This window comes from Nyctereutes procyonoides, unplaced genomic scaffold (assembly GCF_905146905.1).
Source record: "Nyctereutes procyonoides isolate TBG_1078 unplaced genomic scaffold, NYPRO_anot_genome, whole genome shotgun sequence".
In the NCBI taxonomy this organism is placed as follows: Eukaryota; Metazoa; Chordata; class Mammalia; order Carnivora; family Canidae; genus Nyctereutes; species Nyctereutes procyonoides.
Genome location: NW_026575131.1, coordinates 33,154,163 through 33,171,738, shown reverse-complemented (window position 1 = coordinate 33,171,738; position 17,576 = coordinate 33,154,163). Strand labels below are relative to the sequence as shown.

The 17,576-nt window shown below is 35.9% G+C and overlaps 1 protein-coding gene across 1 annotated transcript in view; it reads right to left on the bottom strand.

Annotated features, from left to right (window-relative positions):
* Positions 1-17,576, bottom strand: part of DNAH12 (dynein axonemal heavy chain 12) — a 211,420-nt gene that overhangs the window by 20,997 nt on the left and 172,847 nt on the right. The window contains exons 61-62 of the mRNA XM_055344074.1: positions 7,624-7,782; positions 7,354-7,498 (exon numbers count right to left, since the gene is read on the bottom strand). Of these exons, the coding sequence (XP_055200049.1) occupies positions 7,354-7,498; positions 7,624-7,782 (304 nt within the window). The remainder of the gene's footprint in view (positions 1-7,353; positions 7,499-7,623; positions 7,783-17,576) is intronic.

Sequence of the window (17,576 nt, the reverse complement as noted above, 5' to 3'; positions counted from 1 at the left end):
TTGGCAGCAGAAAATAAGGATGAAGAGGTATTTGATATCACCTTCTAAATGCTAAACAACTTCCAAAAGTGAAACTGTAGGAATTTGGTGGAGGGAGGAGAGATCACCACAGGCTTCTGTGGTCTTGGTATAGATGGGTCTGTACTGGGTGGAATAGATGGGAAGAAAGGATGGAGACTTCTGTAGGAGAAATTTTGTGTAGTTGTGAGCAGTTCTGTAGGTTTAAACAGTGAAAATTTCAAGAAGTTTCAAGAAGAGAATAATAGAACTGCAGAAAAGAGGAGTAATGAGCCAAGTGTAACAAGACTGCCAAGCTGTACTTCTGTCATTATTCTTTAGGTACTGAAGGTCATGGAAGGGTTTCAAAAAAGCAGCTCACCATGATATAACAGACTTTGCTTCTTTAATAACTTCACATGAGCAATGATGAAATCTTTTTTTTAGCATTAACACCATGTATAGTTTCTATCTAAATGAGATCTTTGACATAAATTTTAAGGAAGGGGAAATACTGAGGACACAGAGACCTTTTCCACATTACTCTCTGCACAGACCAGGGCAACATTCCCTGAGGTGCTGTAACTGCAATCAAGTATGACAATTTTCTATTTAAAAAAAGTACCTTGTTCTTGTAATTTAAGAAAAAGTTATGACTTTTCTGTAAGATTTTTTTAAATAAATTTATTTTTTATTGGTGTTCAATTTGCCAACATACAGAATAACACTCAGTGCTCACCCCGTCAAGTGCCCCCCTCTGCCCGTCACCCAGTCACCCCCACCCCCACCCACCTTCCCTTCCACCACCCCTAATTCGTTTCCCAGACTTAGGAGTCTCTCATGTTCTGTCTCCCTCTCTGATATTTCCCACTCAGTTTTTCTCCTTTCCCCTTTATTCCCTTTCACTATTTTTTTATATTCCCCAGATGAATGAGACCATATAATGTTTGTCCTTCTCCGACTGACTTATTTCACTCAGCATTATACCCTCCAGTTCCATCCACGTCGAAGCAAATGGTGGGTACTTGTCGTTTCTAATGGCTGAGTGATAATCCACTGTATACATAAACCACATCTTCTTTATCCATTTATCTTTCGATGGACACCGAGGCTCCTTCCACAATTTGGCTATTGTGAACATTGCTGCTATAAACATTGGGGTGTAGGTGTCCTGCTATTTCACTGCATCTGTATCTTTGGGGTAAATCCCCAGCAGTGCAATTGCTGGGTCGTAGGGCAGGTCTATTTTTAACTCTTGGAGGAACCTCCACACTATTTTTCCAGAGTGGCTGCACCAATTCACATTCCCACCAACAGTGTAAGAGGGTTCCCCTTTCTCCACATCCTCTCCAACATTTGTGGTCTCCTGCCTTGTTAATTTTCCCCATTCTCACTGGTGTGAGGTGGTATCTCATTGTGGTTTTGATTTGTATTTCCCTGATGGTAAGTGATGCAGAGCATTTTCTCATGTGCGTGTTGGCCATGTCTATGTCTTCCTCTGTGAGATTTCTCTTCATGTCTTTTGCCCATTTCATGATTGGATTGTTTCTTTGCTATTGAGATTAATAAGTTCTTTATAGATCTTGGAAACTAGCCCTTTATCTGATACATCATTTGCAAATATCTTCTCCCAATCTGTAGGTTGTCTTTTAGTTTTGTTGACTGTATCTTTTGCTGTGCAAAAGCTTCTTATTTTGATGAAGTCCCAATAGTTCATTTTTGCTTTTGTTTCTCTTGCCTTCATGGATGTATCTTTTTTTTTAATAATAAATTTATTTTTTTATTGGTGTTCAATTTGCCAACATACAGAATAACACCCAGTGCTCATCCCATCAAGTGTCCCCCTCAGTGCCCGTCACCCATTCGCCCCCACCCCCCGCCCTCCTCCCCTTCCACGACCCCTAGTTCGTTTCCCAGAGTTAGGAGTCTTTATGTTCTGTCTCCCTTTCTGATATTTCCCACACATTTCTTCTCCCTTCCCTTATATTCCCTTTCACTATTATTTATATTCCCCAAATAAATGAGAACATATAATGTATCTCCTTCTCCGATTGACTTACTTCATTCAGTATAATACAGACAACCAACACAAAGGAAATACAAACGATTTTAAAAACATATTATGAGCAGATATATGCCAATAAATTAGGCAATCTAGAAGAAATGGACGCATTTCTGTAAAACCACAAACTACCAAAACTGGAACTGGAAGAAATAGAAAACCTGAACAGGCAAATAACAAGGGGGGAAATTGAAGCCGTCATCAAAAACCTCCCAAGACACAAAAGTCCAGGGCCAGATGGCTTCCCAGGGGAATTCTATCAAACGTTTAAAGAAGAAACCATACTTATTCTCCTAAAGCTGTTCGGAAAGATAGAAAGAGATGGAATACTTCCAAACTCGCTCTATGAGGCCAGCATCACCTTAATTCCAAAACTGGACAAAGACCCCACCAAAAAGGAGAATTATATACCAATATCCACGATGAACATGGATGCAAAAATTCTCAACAAGATACTAGCCAATAGGATACAACAATACATTAAGAAGATTATTCACCATGACCAAGTAGGATTTATCCCCGGGATGCAAGGCTGGTTCAACACTCGTAAAACAATCAATGTGATTCATCATATCAGCAAGAGAAAAAACAAGAACCATATGATCCTCTCAACAGATGCAGAGAAAGCATTTGACAAAATACAGCATCCATTCCTGATCTGTAAAATTTTGATCCTTCACGTAAGATACTCTAGAGAAGGAATTATGGTGACTTGAGCCAATCTGGAGATGAGTTTTGTGATGGTTAATTATAGGTGTCAGCTTTGCTGGAACATAGTACCCTGATATTTGGTCAAATACTAATCTGGATGTTGCTATGAAGATGTTTTAAAGATGAGATTAATATTTAAATCGGTAGACTTTGAGTTAAGTGCATTACTCCCCATAATGTGAGTGGGCCTCATTCCATCAGTTGAAGGCCTTAAGAGGAAAAAAGATGGACCTTTACTGAGGAAGGGGGAATTCAGCCAGTACACTGCCTTTGGACTTGAGCTGCAATATGGACTCTTCCCTGGGTCCTCAGCCTCAGATTTTGGATTTGCCAGCCTCCATAATCACATGAGCCAATTCCTATAAATCTCTCTGTCTTACCTATCCTATCGGTTCTGTTTCTCTGGAAAATCCTGACAAACAGGCTTTAGCTGAACTTAGTTTGATTCAATTTGATTCAATCCAACTCAATTCACAGACATTTACTGAGATGTCCTACTACCTTCCAGACACTGTTTTAAGTCCTGGAAATACTGAGCAAAGTAAGACATGGGTTCTGACCTCCAGAAGCTCAGAGTGTAGTGGGAGATGCTAACAAACAAGCAGACAATTATCACATATTCTAGTGTGCTGAGCACTGTAATGCTTAAGCACAGGCCCCTAAGCATGGCAGACTAGGCAATAACCCCATACTTGGCATTGAAACAACATCTCCATTGGCCATCAGAGAGCCATTCTGTGGAGTGCAAAGTAGGCAAGTGTTTCCCAGATGCAGAGCTAACCATTCCTAAGTTTACAATGAACAAGGGAGGCTATTGGTGATAAAAATAATGAATACAGCATTGTTTTGCCTTTAAAGGGATTTACTGTCTAGTGAAAGAGACACACACACATATATATACCCAACTATCAGGTAGGAACGAATGAGGTTAAGTTTTAACAATGCACAAAAGTCTTTGAGAGTTAAAATAAGAAATACTCAGGAGTCTAATAATTAGGTAAGCCTCTGTTAGAATCTACTCAGAGGCTAAGTGAAGCATTAGATAATGCTCCTTGTGAAGCTTTATGAAAAACATAAATTGTAAAAAAAAAAAAAAAAGAAAGAAAAGAAAAAGGAAAAAAGGAAAGCAAGGAGAAGGGACCACTGCAATTACTTTTACCACCTTCATTTTATACATGGAGCTCAGAGGGGTGAGGTGACTTTCTCAAAGTTTAAACTACACATATGAATATAGTTTTTGGCTTTCTGTTTAAAATCTTTTATTTTGTAACACCATAATCACCTTTCTTGAATGTGTGAAAAATCAGTATTAGCCTGTTTATTTCACCTATAGGAAGATTTTTGTGTCTGTTGGTCATCTGTATGTATTCTTTGGAAAAATATCTATCCATATCTTAATTTTAAAAAATTATTATTTATTTTTTGGGGTTTTGGGTTTTATAAGTTCATTCTGGAAAACAGTATGGAGTTTCCTTGAAAAGTTAAAAATATATCTACCCTACAATTGCACTATAACCTATTTATCCAAAGAACATAAAAATACTGACTTGAAGAGATACATGCACCCCAATGTTTATGGCAACATTATCAACAATAGCCAAATTATGGAAAATAATGGGAAAAAAATTTCCAAATTATGGAAAAAGCCCAAATGTCCATCATCCAATGAATGTATAAAGATGTGGTATTTATATACAATGGAATATTACTCAGCATTAAAAGAAAGAGATCTTGTCATTTGCAATGGCATGGATGGTCCTGGAAAGTATCATGCTAAGGGAAATAAATCAGTTAGAGAAAGACAAATACCATATAATCTCATTCATATGTGGAATTTAAGATACAAAATAGATGAGCATGGGGGTGGGAAGAAGAGCAGCAAACCAGGAAACCCACTCCTAACTATAGAGAACAAATTGAGGGTTACTGGAGGGGAGGTGGGTGGGGGATGGGTTAAATAGGTGATGGGTATTAAGGAGGGCACTTGTGATGAGCACTGGGTATAGTATGTAAGTGATGAATCACTAAATTCTATACCTGGAAATAATATTACACTGTATATTAACTAATTGTAATTTAAATAAAAACTTGGAAGAAAAAAAAGAAAGATTTTTGTTCATGTTTAAACTAATAACATTGTGACATGTACAAGATTCTCTACCATCTTTTACTTCCAGCCGAAATGGCCCCTTCTGCTAACAGGGCCCAGATTTACACTTTCAAATAAATGACTAAAAATGTACAAAATTTTAAAAACAACCATTTTCAGATACTGGGCAATTCAGACAATAAGTGGTACAGGCCTTTGATCTCTGTGAAAGAGGAAACACCCAAGGTGAGATCTATTATCCCTTTAGCTTTCTCCTGGGAGGTACATTCCCGCCTGTGGAACAGGAAAAGTGATTGAAAGCAGAGCAACACAATGTTGCTGAATTGGTAAGACAGGAATCAGAGTCCAAGGAGAGAGGTCACTAGAAGTTGCAAATTAGAAAGAAACTACTCAGAAAAAAGAAAAAAAGAATGCAGAAACTGACAAAACAGTACTCTTGAATCTTTGCTAAATACTATGGTGCGCATGCATAGGCTAAAAAAAGAATGACTGGGGAGCTTTGAACTTGAGGATCTACAGAGCTACCAGAGTTCATGCAAGGCTGCGAATTATTCAAGTTCCCAATAGCCACAGTGGAGAGCCCTTGGTGATCACCTGTGGCAGTTGGTAAAGTCCCCAGAAGAGTCACACTTTAGAAGTGGAGCTAAACAATCCATTGAGTAAAGGCTATTCTGCATGTGTGCTAACAAATCTTAAAATAATCGTTGAAAGGAACAATCTGAATTTAAGTAATTTAACTATGTAGCCAAAGGGATTGGTAACCTTTTTTCTACAGAGAGCTAGATAGTAAAAACTTTAGGCATTGTGGGCCATATACAATTTCTGCTGCATATTCTTTTTTAAAACAATTCTTTAAATGTAAACATCATGAATATGCTCATGGGCTGGACAAAAACAAGTCATGGGCTGGATTTGTCCTGTAAGTATTGTTTGTTGACCCTTGACCTTGCAGGATAAAACTCAACAATCTTTAAAAGAAGATAACAAAATTCAAATTATCAACAATGTCTGGTATCCAATCAAACATTATTGGGCAGGCCAAGAAGAAAATATAATACATATCCAAGAATAAAATCATTCAATAGAAAAAATCCAGAAATGATGAAATCTGCAGTCAAGGTTTAAAACAGTTGTTACGGGCAGCCCGGGTGGTTCAGCGGTTAAGCGCCGCCTTCAGCCCAGGGCATGATCCCGGAGACCCAGGATCAAGTCCCACTTCAGGCTCCCTGCATGGAGCCTGCTTCTCTCTCTGCCTGTGTCTCTGCCTCTCTCTCTCTCTCTCTCTCTCTCTCTCTCTCTCTCTCTCTCCCTGTCTGTGTGTGTGTCTCTGAGAATAAAACAGTTGTTATAACCATGTTCAAGTATTTAAAAAAATGAACAGAATGAAAGAGAAATATAATATGTAAAAAATAACTAAATGAACTAATAATGAAATATATAATAGCTGAAACAAAAAAAAATTAAGTTTTATTTATTTGAGAGACAGAGAGAGATAAAGAGCCTGTAGGTATAAGCAGAGGGGAAGGACAGAGGGAGAGGAAGAATCTCAAGCATACTCCCCACTGAGTGAGGAGTCCAATGTGGGGCTTGATCCCACGACCCTGAGACCATGCCCTGCACCAAAACCAAGAGTCAGACTCCTAACTGATTGAGCTATCCAGGAGCCCCTGAAACAAATAGATTAATTGGATAGGAATAATAGCAGATTAGAGACTACAAAAGAAGAAATCAGTAGACTTAAAGGTAGCAATAGAAACTATATAAACTGAAGCACAGTGATACAAAAAGATTTAAAAATAAGTAACAGAGCGCTTATCCAATGTATAATACCAAGCAGTCTAATGTATATTTAATTGGAATTATAGGGTGGAGTGGCAAAAAATATTTGAAGAAGGGGCACCTGTGTGGCTCTGTTTATTAAGCCTCTGACTGTTGGTTCTGGCTCAGGTCATGATGTCAGGGTCGTGAGATAGAGCCCTGCCTCAGATTCCATGCTCAGCATGGAGTTGCCTTGAGATTCTCTCCCTCTCCCACTGCCCCTCCCCCCTCCTCTCAAATAAATAATAAAATCTTTTTAAAAAAAGTATTTGAAGAACTAATGGCCAAAATTTTTCCCAAGCTCAGGAAAACTATAAACCTACAAATCCAAGGAGCTCAATGAACCCCCTGCTTTGAGCACCTACGACGAGGGTCAAAGAACCAAATAGCAATAACTTAAACCTAAAACAGTAAGTTTTTAAAAAATTTGGGTAGAGTTGACACACAATGTTACATTAGCTTCAGGGGTACAACTTATATTTAGTAAATTTATATATTACACAGTGTTCACCACAAGTGTAGCTACCATCTGTCCCATTACATCACCTTTACAATATCACTGACTGTATTTCTTATGTTGTGCCTTTAATTCCCGGGACTTATTCTTAAATGGCCAATTAGCTGCATTTCAAAATAGGATACATTTGTCTTTTACCTTATCAGGTCTTAAGCACCGAAGAATTATTATTTTCTGTAGTTCATTTAGTTTTTCATCCATTGGCACTGGAAATTTAGCATTGTGTGGCTCTTTACTGTCATAAATTTCCCGCCATTCGGTTATATGTTCACAAAAGTGCTCTCTAATGGAAAAAAAAGCCTACTAGTTATTATTTCATTGGAACATAATTTAAAAAGAAATTGTTGAACAAGGAGCTTAAAATTTACCTATCCTTATACAATGTTGTCATCAAGTTTAAACAATTACCTGAGTTCTTTGAAGGCAGGAAATTCACTTGCACGACAAATTTCCTCCCAGCTTTTATCCTGTAGCCAAGTTGGATCAGGATTTTTTTCAGCACTCTTAAGACTTACTCCTCCAGTTAAAAGAAACATCAGTTCCTGGTATTCAATCTCTTTCTTTGCCCTGTAAAACCAAAATAAAGATTGCTGTAAATTGCTGATTTTAAGACTGAATGAAGTAAATTTCTGCTTCTATAGCCTTGATAAAATAATCAGAACTGAATTATTATCCTACTGCCATAAACAACTGGAAAACTAGATAAAGTGAATGAAACGACTGTTTTTGGAAATTATACAATAGCCAGTGTAAGAAGGGAGACAAGTAAGGTGATCCCTATGATTGCCTCAGCTATCCACCTGGAGGCACTTTCCAGACTACAAAACAGAGGGGTGATCAAAATCAGAACTTGTATTGCCGAGTTGAATAAACAGAGGTCAGAATGAAGGAAGTCTGAGGAGGCAGAATTTGTGGTCAGAGTAAGAGGGAGGAGGGAGATGCATAGAAAAGAGGACCAGAAATCTGTGTATCGGTCCTCTATATGGATACTTAATATCTGATACTTAATGCTAAGTCATATAGGAAAAGGGTAAAACTATAGGAGACGAGGCAAAGAATATCAAGGGAGCTATAAATTGAGCAGCTATCAGAGCTCACACGACTAGTTCTTGCCAACTACAGTTGAATTTTTGTTGAACATCGGAGGAATTCAGGAGCAGTATCAGAGGGATCATGCCTTAGTAGCAAAGCTAACCTATCTTCAGAATAAAGTATATTCTAAAGCTACCAAAAGAAAGCTTAAAAACAAGCCTTGAAAACATCAAACTATTCCAGTAATTTAAGTACCTGCAGAAGTAAAGTCTAATGCTCTTTATATTTTTTAAAGATTTTATTTATTTCTTTGAGAATGCGAAAGAGAGCATGAGCAGAGAGAGGGTCAGAGGCAGAGGGAGAATCAGGCTCCCCACCAGCAGGGAGCCTGATGTGGGGCTCAATCCCAGAACCACCTGAACTGAAGACACACACTTAACCCACTGAGCCACCCAGGCACTCCATCTAATGTTCTTTAAAGGAATAAAAATAACCCCAGCATTTATCCATGTAAAATTCACAACATCCATAACCAGAAGAAAAAAAAATCAGCCAATAAATATGTACAAATGATAGAGATAATACAACAAGAGGATAGGAATGTTAAAATTCCTGATTCACTGATTTCTTTCCAGATGTAGAGAAACTGAAATTATTCATTACCAGTAGATATACAGTATAAGAGATATTGAAGAAAATTTCAGGTAGATGGAAATTTGAATCAACACAAAAGCATAGAGTGCCAGAATCAGCACAAAAGAATAAAGAGTACCAGAAATGGTAACTATATAGGTAAACATATAAGACCTTTTTCTTATTATTTAAGTCTTTTTAAAAGATTACTATTTAGAGAAAAAAATGTGCTGTGTGATTTATAACATGTACAAGTGAAATGTATGACAAAACAAAAGCTAGAAGGAGAGAAATGGTAGTATATTGTTATAAGTTCTTACACTATATATATATAAAAGAATATAATTTTACCTGAAGATAGACTGCGATATGATAAAAGATATACTACAATCCAAGTAAATCACTAAAAGAATAAAACAAAAAATTATAGCTAGTAAGTCAACAAAGGAGATAAAATGGAATAATACACACTCAATTCAAAGAAAATGAGGAAATGGAACAATAAACAGACGTGCAAAGCAGAAAGCAAGTTGTAAGATGGTAGATTTAAACATAACTCTATATTCTCATTGAATGTAAATGGTCTAAACAATTTCATTAAAGGTAGCAATTATCAGATTAGATAAAACAAACAAGACCTAACTACATGTTGTCTACAGAAATACAGCTTAAAGACACAAATAAAAGTATGGAAAAATATATACCATGTTAACACTATTCAAAAGAAAGCCAGGGTCCATAATAGCATCATAAAAAATAGATTTCAGAGCAAAGGATAGAGCAGGGTTTAAAATAAAAAAGGTCAAGTCAATTCATTAAGAGGTCATAACAGTCCTAAACACTTACACATCTAATAACAGAGCATCAAAACACAAACAGATATTGATAGAACTGTCAGAAGCAATCTCCATAGCTGAGAGATTTCAAATCTCTCTCAAAAATCAATTGAACAAGTATACAGAAAATCAATAAGGATATAGGGTATGGACAAGCTTGACCTACTGGGCATTTATGGAATATTCCATTCAAGAACAGCAAAATACACATTCTTTTCAATGGCATATAGAACATTTGCAGAGATAGACCACATTATAAGCCTTAAAGTGTCCCATTCATAAAATTTCTAGAAAGGATAAGTATGGAGGCAGAAATTAGATCAGTGGTTGCTGGGGCTGGGAGTAGGAATAGAAGTTGACCAAGGAAGCACAAGGAAACTTTGAGATTATGGAAATGCTCTAAAATTGGATTTTGGTGATAGTTGCACAATTGTATAAAAATCACCTAACTGAAAAAAAAAAATCACCTAACTGTATTCTTACCATCGGCAAATTACATAATACGCCAATTACCTAATAAAGCTGAAAAAAGGGCAGTTTTCCAGATAAACAAAAACTAAAGTTTATCACCACTAAACCGGCCTTACAAGAAATTTTAAAGAGACTTTTATGAGCTGAAAAGAGATGGCACTAATTAATAACAAAAAACATACGAAAGTAAAAATCTCGGTGGAAAAGGTAAATAGTAAAGGGAGTAGATTTGATCACTTATAAAGCAAGTATGTTGGTTAAAAGACAAAAGTAATAAAATTAAAACTACAATAATTAAAAGATGCATAAAATAAAAATTTGTAAAATGTGACATCAAAAATATAAAACAAGGGGGTAGTAAAAATATAGTTGTGGAATGTGTTCAAATTTAGGCTGCTCTCATCTTAAACTATTATAAACACAGGATGCTATATATGAACCTCACAGTAACCACAAAGAAAAAAAAATACCACAAAGAAAATGAGAAAGGAACTTAAACATAAAACTAAAGAAAGCCATTATACCACAAGAGAAGTAAGAAAAGGGCAGAAAGGAAAGGAACAAAGACAACAGGCAGAAAACAATTACAAAGTGGCAATAAGTACATGCTTATCATTAATTACTTTAAATGTAAATAAACTTTCCAATCAAAAGACATAATAGCTGAATGGATTTAAAAAAAAGACTCATCTTTATGCTGTCTACAAGAGACTCAGTTTAGGAGTAAAGATACAGTATGGAGATTCCTTAAGAAGTTAAAAATAGAGTTACCCTACAACCCAGCAATTGCACTACTGGGTATTTACCCCAAAGATACAGAGGTAGAGGTAGTGAAACAACAGGACACCTACACCCCAATATTCATAGCAGCAATGTCCACAAACGCCAAACTGTGGGAGCAGCTGAGATGTCCTTCAACAGATGAACAGATAAAGATGTTGTTTGTATGTACACACACACACAATGGAATATTACTCAGCCATTAGAAAGGATGAATACCTACCATTTACATGGATGTGGATGAAACCAGAGGGTATTATGCTGGGTGAAATAAGTCAATTGGAGAAAGACAATTATCATATGGTTCCACCCATATGTGGAATATAAGAAATAGCTCAAGGGACCATAAGGGAAGGAGGGAAAACTGAACGGGGAAAAATCAGAGAGGGAGACAAATCATGAGAGACTCGTAACTCTGGGAAACAAACTGAGGGTTACTGAAGGAGAGGTGGGTGGGGGGATTGGGTAACTGGGTGACGGACATTGGGGAGCACACAAGATGTGATGAGCACTGGGTGTTATACTATATGTTGGCAAATTGAATAAAAAAAAAAGTAAAGATACACACAGATTGAAAGCGAAGGGACAGGAAAAGACAGTCCATGCAAACAGAAATGAAAAGAAAGCTGATGTAGCTATACTCATATCAGACAAAACAGACTTTAAAATGAAGACTGTAATAAAAGACCAAGAAGGGAATTACAGAATGATAAAGGGATCAATCCAGCAAGAAGATTCAACATTTATATATATGTATGTATATATATGTGTGTGTATATATATATATATATATATATATATATATACACACACACCCAGTATAGGAGCACCAAATATAGAAAACAAATATTATTCTCCTAAAGGTAGACACTGATAGCAATATAATAATAATAGGGTACTTTAACACCCCCACTTACATCAATGGATAAAGCAGTCAGGCAGAAAAGCATAAGGAAACACTGACCTTAAATGACACATTAGACCAAATAGACTTAGTAGCCATATATTTAAAATCCCAGCCAAAGGCAAAATACACATTCTTTTCAAATGCACATGAAACATTTTCTAGGATAGATTACATGTTAGGCCACAAAACAAGTCTCAATAAATTCAAGAATATTGAGATTATATAAATATATATATATATTTATATATTTATTATATATATTTAGTATATAGCTATATATAATATATGATTATATTTTATATATTTATATATTATATTAAAATATTTTTATGTATTTTTATATATTTTTAAAGATTTAAAAAAAGATTTTATTTACTCATTCATGAAAGACAGAGAGAGGCAGAGACATAGGCAGAGGGAAAAGCAGACTCCATGCAGGGAGCCCGATGTGGGACTTGGTGCCAAAGGCAGACGCTCAACTACTGAGCCACCCAGGTGTCCCTATTTTTTTAAAATATTTATTTATTTATTTTAGAGAGAGAGAGAAAGGGCATGAAAGAGTAGGGGGAGGGGGAGGGAGAAACCAAGAGTTGGACATTCAACCAACTGAGCCACCCAAGTGCCCCAAAATTGAGATTACATTAAGCATCTTCTCTGCCTACAATGGTAATAAAACAAGAAATCAATAACAAAAAGAAGACTGGAAAAACCACAAAAATGTGGAGATTAAGCAACAGGCTACTAAGCAACCAATGGATCATTAAGGAAATCGAAGAATATTAATATAGATAGAGACAAATGAAAACAGGAATATGACATATGAAAATCTATGGGGTGCAGTAAAAGTGGTTCTAAGAGGGAATATCACAGCAATATGAGCCTACCTCAAGAAACAATCTAAGTTTAAACCTAAAAGAACTAGAAGAAGAATAAATGAAGCCCAAAGTTAGTAGAAGGAAAAAAAATAACAAAGATCAGAGTGAAAATAAATCAACCTGAGACCAAAAAATGTAAACAAAAAAGATCAGTGAAACTAAGAGGTAGTTCTTTGAAAATATAAACAAAATTGACAAACCTTTAGCTAGATTAACCAAGAAAAGAGGGCTCAAATAAATAAAATCAGAAATGCAAGAGAAGTTACAACTAACGTTACAATTACACTATAAATAATTATATGCCAATGAATTGGACAACCTAGAAGAAATGGATAAATTCTCAAAAATATACAATCTTCCAAGACAAATCAGGAAGAAATAGAAAATTTGAATAGACCAATTCCTAGCAAAGAGATAGAATCAGTAATAAAAAAAACTCTCAACAAACAAAAGCCCAGGCCCAGACAGCTTCACTGGTGAACTCTACCAAACATTCAAAGACAGTATCTGTCCTTCTCACACTCTTCCTTCAAAAAAACTGAAGAGGAGAAAACGCTTTCAAAGGTATTTTATGAAAGCAGCATTACTCTAATACCAAAATCAGACAAGAATACCACACAAAAAAGAAAATTACAGGCCAATATCTTTAATGAACATAAAGGCAAAAATAACAAACATAGCAAACCAAATCCAATAATACATTAAAAGAATCATACACTATGATCAAGTGGGATTTATTCTAGAGATCCAAGGATGATTCAACATCCACAAATCAATCAAGGTGATACACCACATTAACAAAATTAAGGATAAAAATCATGATCATCTCAATAGATGCAGAAAAAAATCATCTAACAAAATTCAACATCCATTTATGAAAAAAACTCTCAATTAAGTGCATAGAGAGGGAAACATACCTTAATATAATAATGTCTATATATGATAAATCCACGGCTAATATACTCAATGGTAAAAACTCAAAGGTTTTCCTTTAAGATCAGAAATAAGACAGGATGCCCACTCTCCACACTTCTATTCAACATAACACTGGAAGTCCAGCAACAGAAATTAGGCAAGAAAAAGAAACAAAAGGCATTCAAAATGGAAAGAGAGAAGTAAAACTGTCACTATTTGCAAATACTTTCTTTTTTTTTATAATTTTTTTTAATTTTTATTTATTTATGATAGTCACACAGAGAGAGAGAAAGGCAGAGACACAGGCAGAGGGAGAAGCAGGCTCCATGCACCGGGAGCCCGACGTGGGATTCGATCCCGGGTCTCCAGGATCGCGCCCTGGGCCAAAGGCAGGCGCCAAACAGCTGCGCCACCCAGGGATCCCCTGCAAATACTTTCTATAGAAAATTCTAAAGGTTTTGTTGGAACTAAAAAAAAAAAAAACTGTTAGACCTAATAAATACAGAATTGTAGGATATGATATCATTCTAAAGAAATCAGTGGCATGTCTACACACTAATAAAGAACTATCAGAGAATTTAAGAAAACAATCTCATTTATAATTACATCAAAAAAATAAAATACCTAGGAATAGATTTAATCAAGGAGGTGAAAGACCTGTCCGCTAAAAACTATAAGATACTGATGCAAGAAACTGAAGACACAAATAAATAGAAAAATACTCTGTGCTCATGGATTGGAAAAACCATATCATTAACATGTTCATACCACCCAAAGCAAGCAACAGATATAATTCCAATAAAAATTCCAACAATATTTTTCACAGAACTATAACAACTAATTCAAAAATTTGCATAGAATCACAAAAGATCCTGAATAGCCAAAGTTATCGTGAGAAAGGACAACAAAGCTGAAGGTATCCTGCTCCCTGACCTCAAACTGTATTACAGAACTATAGTAATCAAAATAGTGTAGTACTGGCATAAGGACAGACCCATAAATCAATAGAATAGAACTGAGAGCCCAGAAATATATATACAGAGCTCAGAAATAAATATACCCACACACAGTATATACAGACAATTAATGTATGACAAAGGGGGAAGAACACACAATGGAGAAAGGACAGTCTCTTCAATAAATGGTGCTGGGAAAACTGGACAGCCACATGCAAAAGAATGAAACTAGACCACTATCTTATACCACTATTTCACAGAAATTAATTAAAAATGGATTAAAGACTTTAATGTAATACCTGATACCATAAAATTCCTAGAAGAAAACATAGGTTGTAAGCTTCGACATCAGTCTTAGCCATAGTTTTGTGGCTATGACTCCAAAGGCAAGGGAAACAAAAACAAAAATAAACAAATGGGACTATATAAAGCTAGAAAGTTTCTGTAAAGTGAAAGAAACCATCATCAAAATGAAAAGACAACTCAGTGAATGGAAGATGATATTTATAATAAATCAAATATCTGACAAGGAGTTAACACCCAAAATATACAAAGAATTCACACAATTTAACAAGAAGCAAACAACTTGATTTAAAAATGGGCCTAGGATTTGAGTGGACATTTTTCCAAAGAAGTACAGATGGCCAACAGGGACGTGAAACGATGTCCAGCATCACTTATTAGGGGTGCCTGTGTGTCTCAGTTGGTTAGACATCTAACTCTTGATTTTGGCACAGGTTATGATCTCAGGGTCCTGGGATCAAGCCCTGCATCAGGTTCTGCACTCAGTGTGGGGTCTGCTTGAGATTTTTTCTTTCTCTCCTTCTGCCCCTCCCCTGCTCATGCTCTCTCTTTCTCTCTCTAAAATAAATAGATAAAATCTTTTTAAAAATCTCAATTAGGGGAATGCAAAATGCAAATCAAAACCACAATAAGATATCACCTCACACTAGTTAGAGTGGCCACAATAAAAAAGACAAAAAAGTATTTAAGAGGATGTGGAAAAAAGGGAACTCCTGCACCCTGTTGGTGGAATATAAATTGGTGGGCACTATGAAAAATAGTATAGAGATTCCTCAAAAAGTTAAGAATAGAATATAATACAACCCAGCTATTTCACTTTTGGTATTTATCTGAAAAATATGAAAACACTCATTTGAAATTATACATGCACCTCAATGTTTATGGGGGCATTATTTACAATAGCCAAGATATGGAAACAACCTAAATGTCAGTCTCAGACATATAAGGAATGATATCTTGTCATTTGTGACAACATGGATGGAACTTGAGGGTATTATATTAAGTAAAATAAGTCAGAAGGAGAAACATAAAAAACAGTACAATTTCACTCATATGTGGAATCTAAAAATAAATAAGCAAAACGAAACAAACTCAGAGATACAAAGAATAGATTGGTGATTATCAGAGGGAAGGGAGTTTTTCATATGGGGGAAGGGGGTCAAATGTATGGTGATGGATGGTAACTAGATTTTTGGAAATAATCACTTGGCAATGAATGCAGATGTTGAATTATAACATACATCTAAAACTTATATAATGTTACATACCGATTTTAACTTGTAAAGAATGAGAAACACACACACAAAAATGAGAAACACAAAACAACAATGGCAATGAATAGAAAACGATAACACATATGGTAGATACTAATCCATCTATATCAATAATCAATTTAAATGTAAATGGTTTCATTACATCAATGAAAAGACATAGCCTGTCAGAGTGGATGCAAAAATAAGATCTAACTATATGTTGTCTACAAAAAAAAAAAAAAAAACATTTTAGAATACTACTCAGCCATCAAAAAAATGAAAATTTGCCATTTGCAATGAACGTGGATGGAACTAGAGGGTATTATGCTAAGCAAAATAAGTCAATCAGAGAAAAACAATTATATGATCTCACTCATGTGGAATTTTTAAAAAAGATTTTATTTATTTATTCATGAGAGACAGGGAGGGAGAGAGAGAGAGGCAGAGACACAGGCAGAAGGTGAAGCAGGCTCCATGTAGGGAGCCCGACATGGGACTCGATTCAGGGTCTCCAGGATCACACCCCGGGGCTGCAGGTAACACTAAACCACTGCGCCACTGGAGATGCTCTCATATGTGGAATTTAAGAAACAAAACAGGATCATAGAGGAAGAGAGGAAAAAATAAAACAAGATGAAATCAGAAAGGGAGACAAACCATAATGGAGTCTTACTCATAGGAAACAAACTGAGGGTTGTTAGAAGGGGAGGGAGGTGGGGGGATGTGGTACCAGGGGGATGGACATTAAGGAGGGCACATGATGTAATGAGCATTGGGTATTGTATAAGAGTGATGAATCACTGACATCTACCTCTGAAACCAACAATACAGTATATGTTAATTAATTGAATTTAAATTAAAAAAGGAAGACAAGATTTGAAAATTAAAAAAAGACATTTTAACTATAAAAACTGAGATTAAAAGAAGAGGGATGGAGAAAGATATATCATGTTAACATGAATCAAAATAAAGCTGGAATAGCTATATTAAATTAAGAAACAGAGGACTTCAGGGAAAGAAAATTATCAGGAATAGACAGGGCCATTACATAATGATAAAGGGGTCAATTCTCCCAAAAGACACAGCAATTGTTAAGAAAATGTAAAAATACATGAAAGAAAACCTGACAAGGAAAAATAGATTAATCCACTATTATAGTAATGGACAGATCCAGCAGCAGAAAATCAGTAAAGACACCGTTGAACTAAACTGTACCATTAATCAATTGAATATAATTGACATCTACAGAATGCTCATAAACAACCTAAAAATATACATTCTTGGGACACCTGGGTGGCTCAGTGGTTGAGTGTCTGCCTTGGGCTCAGGGTGTGATCCCAGGGTCCTGAGATTGAGTCCTGCATCGGGTTCCCTTAGGGAGTCTGCTTCTCCCCCTGCCT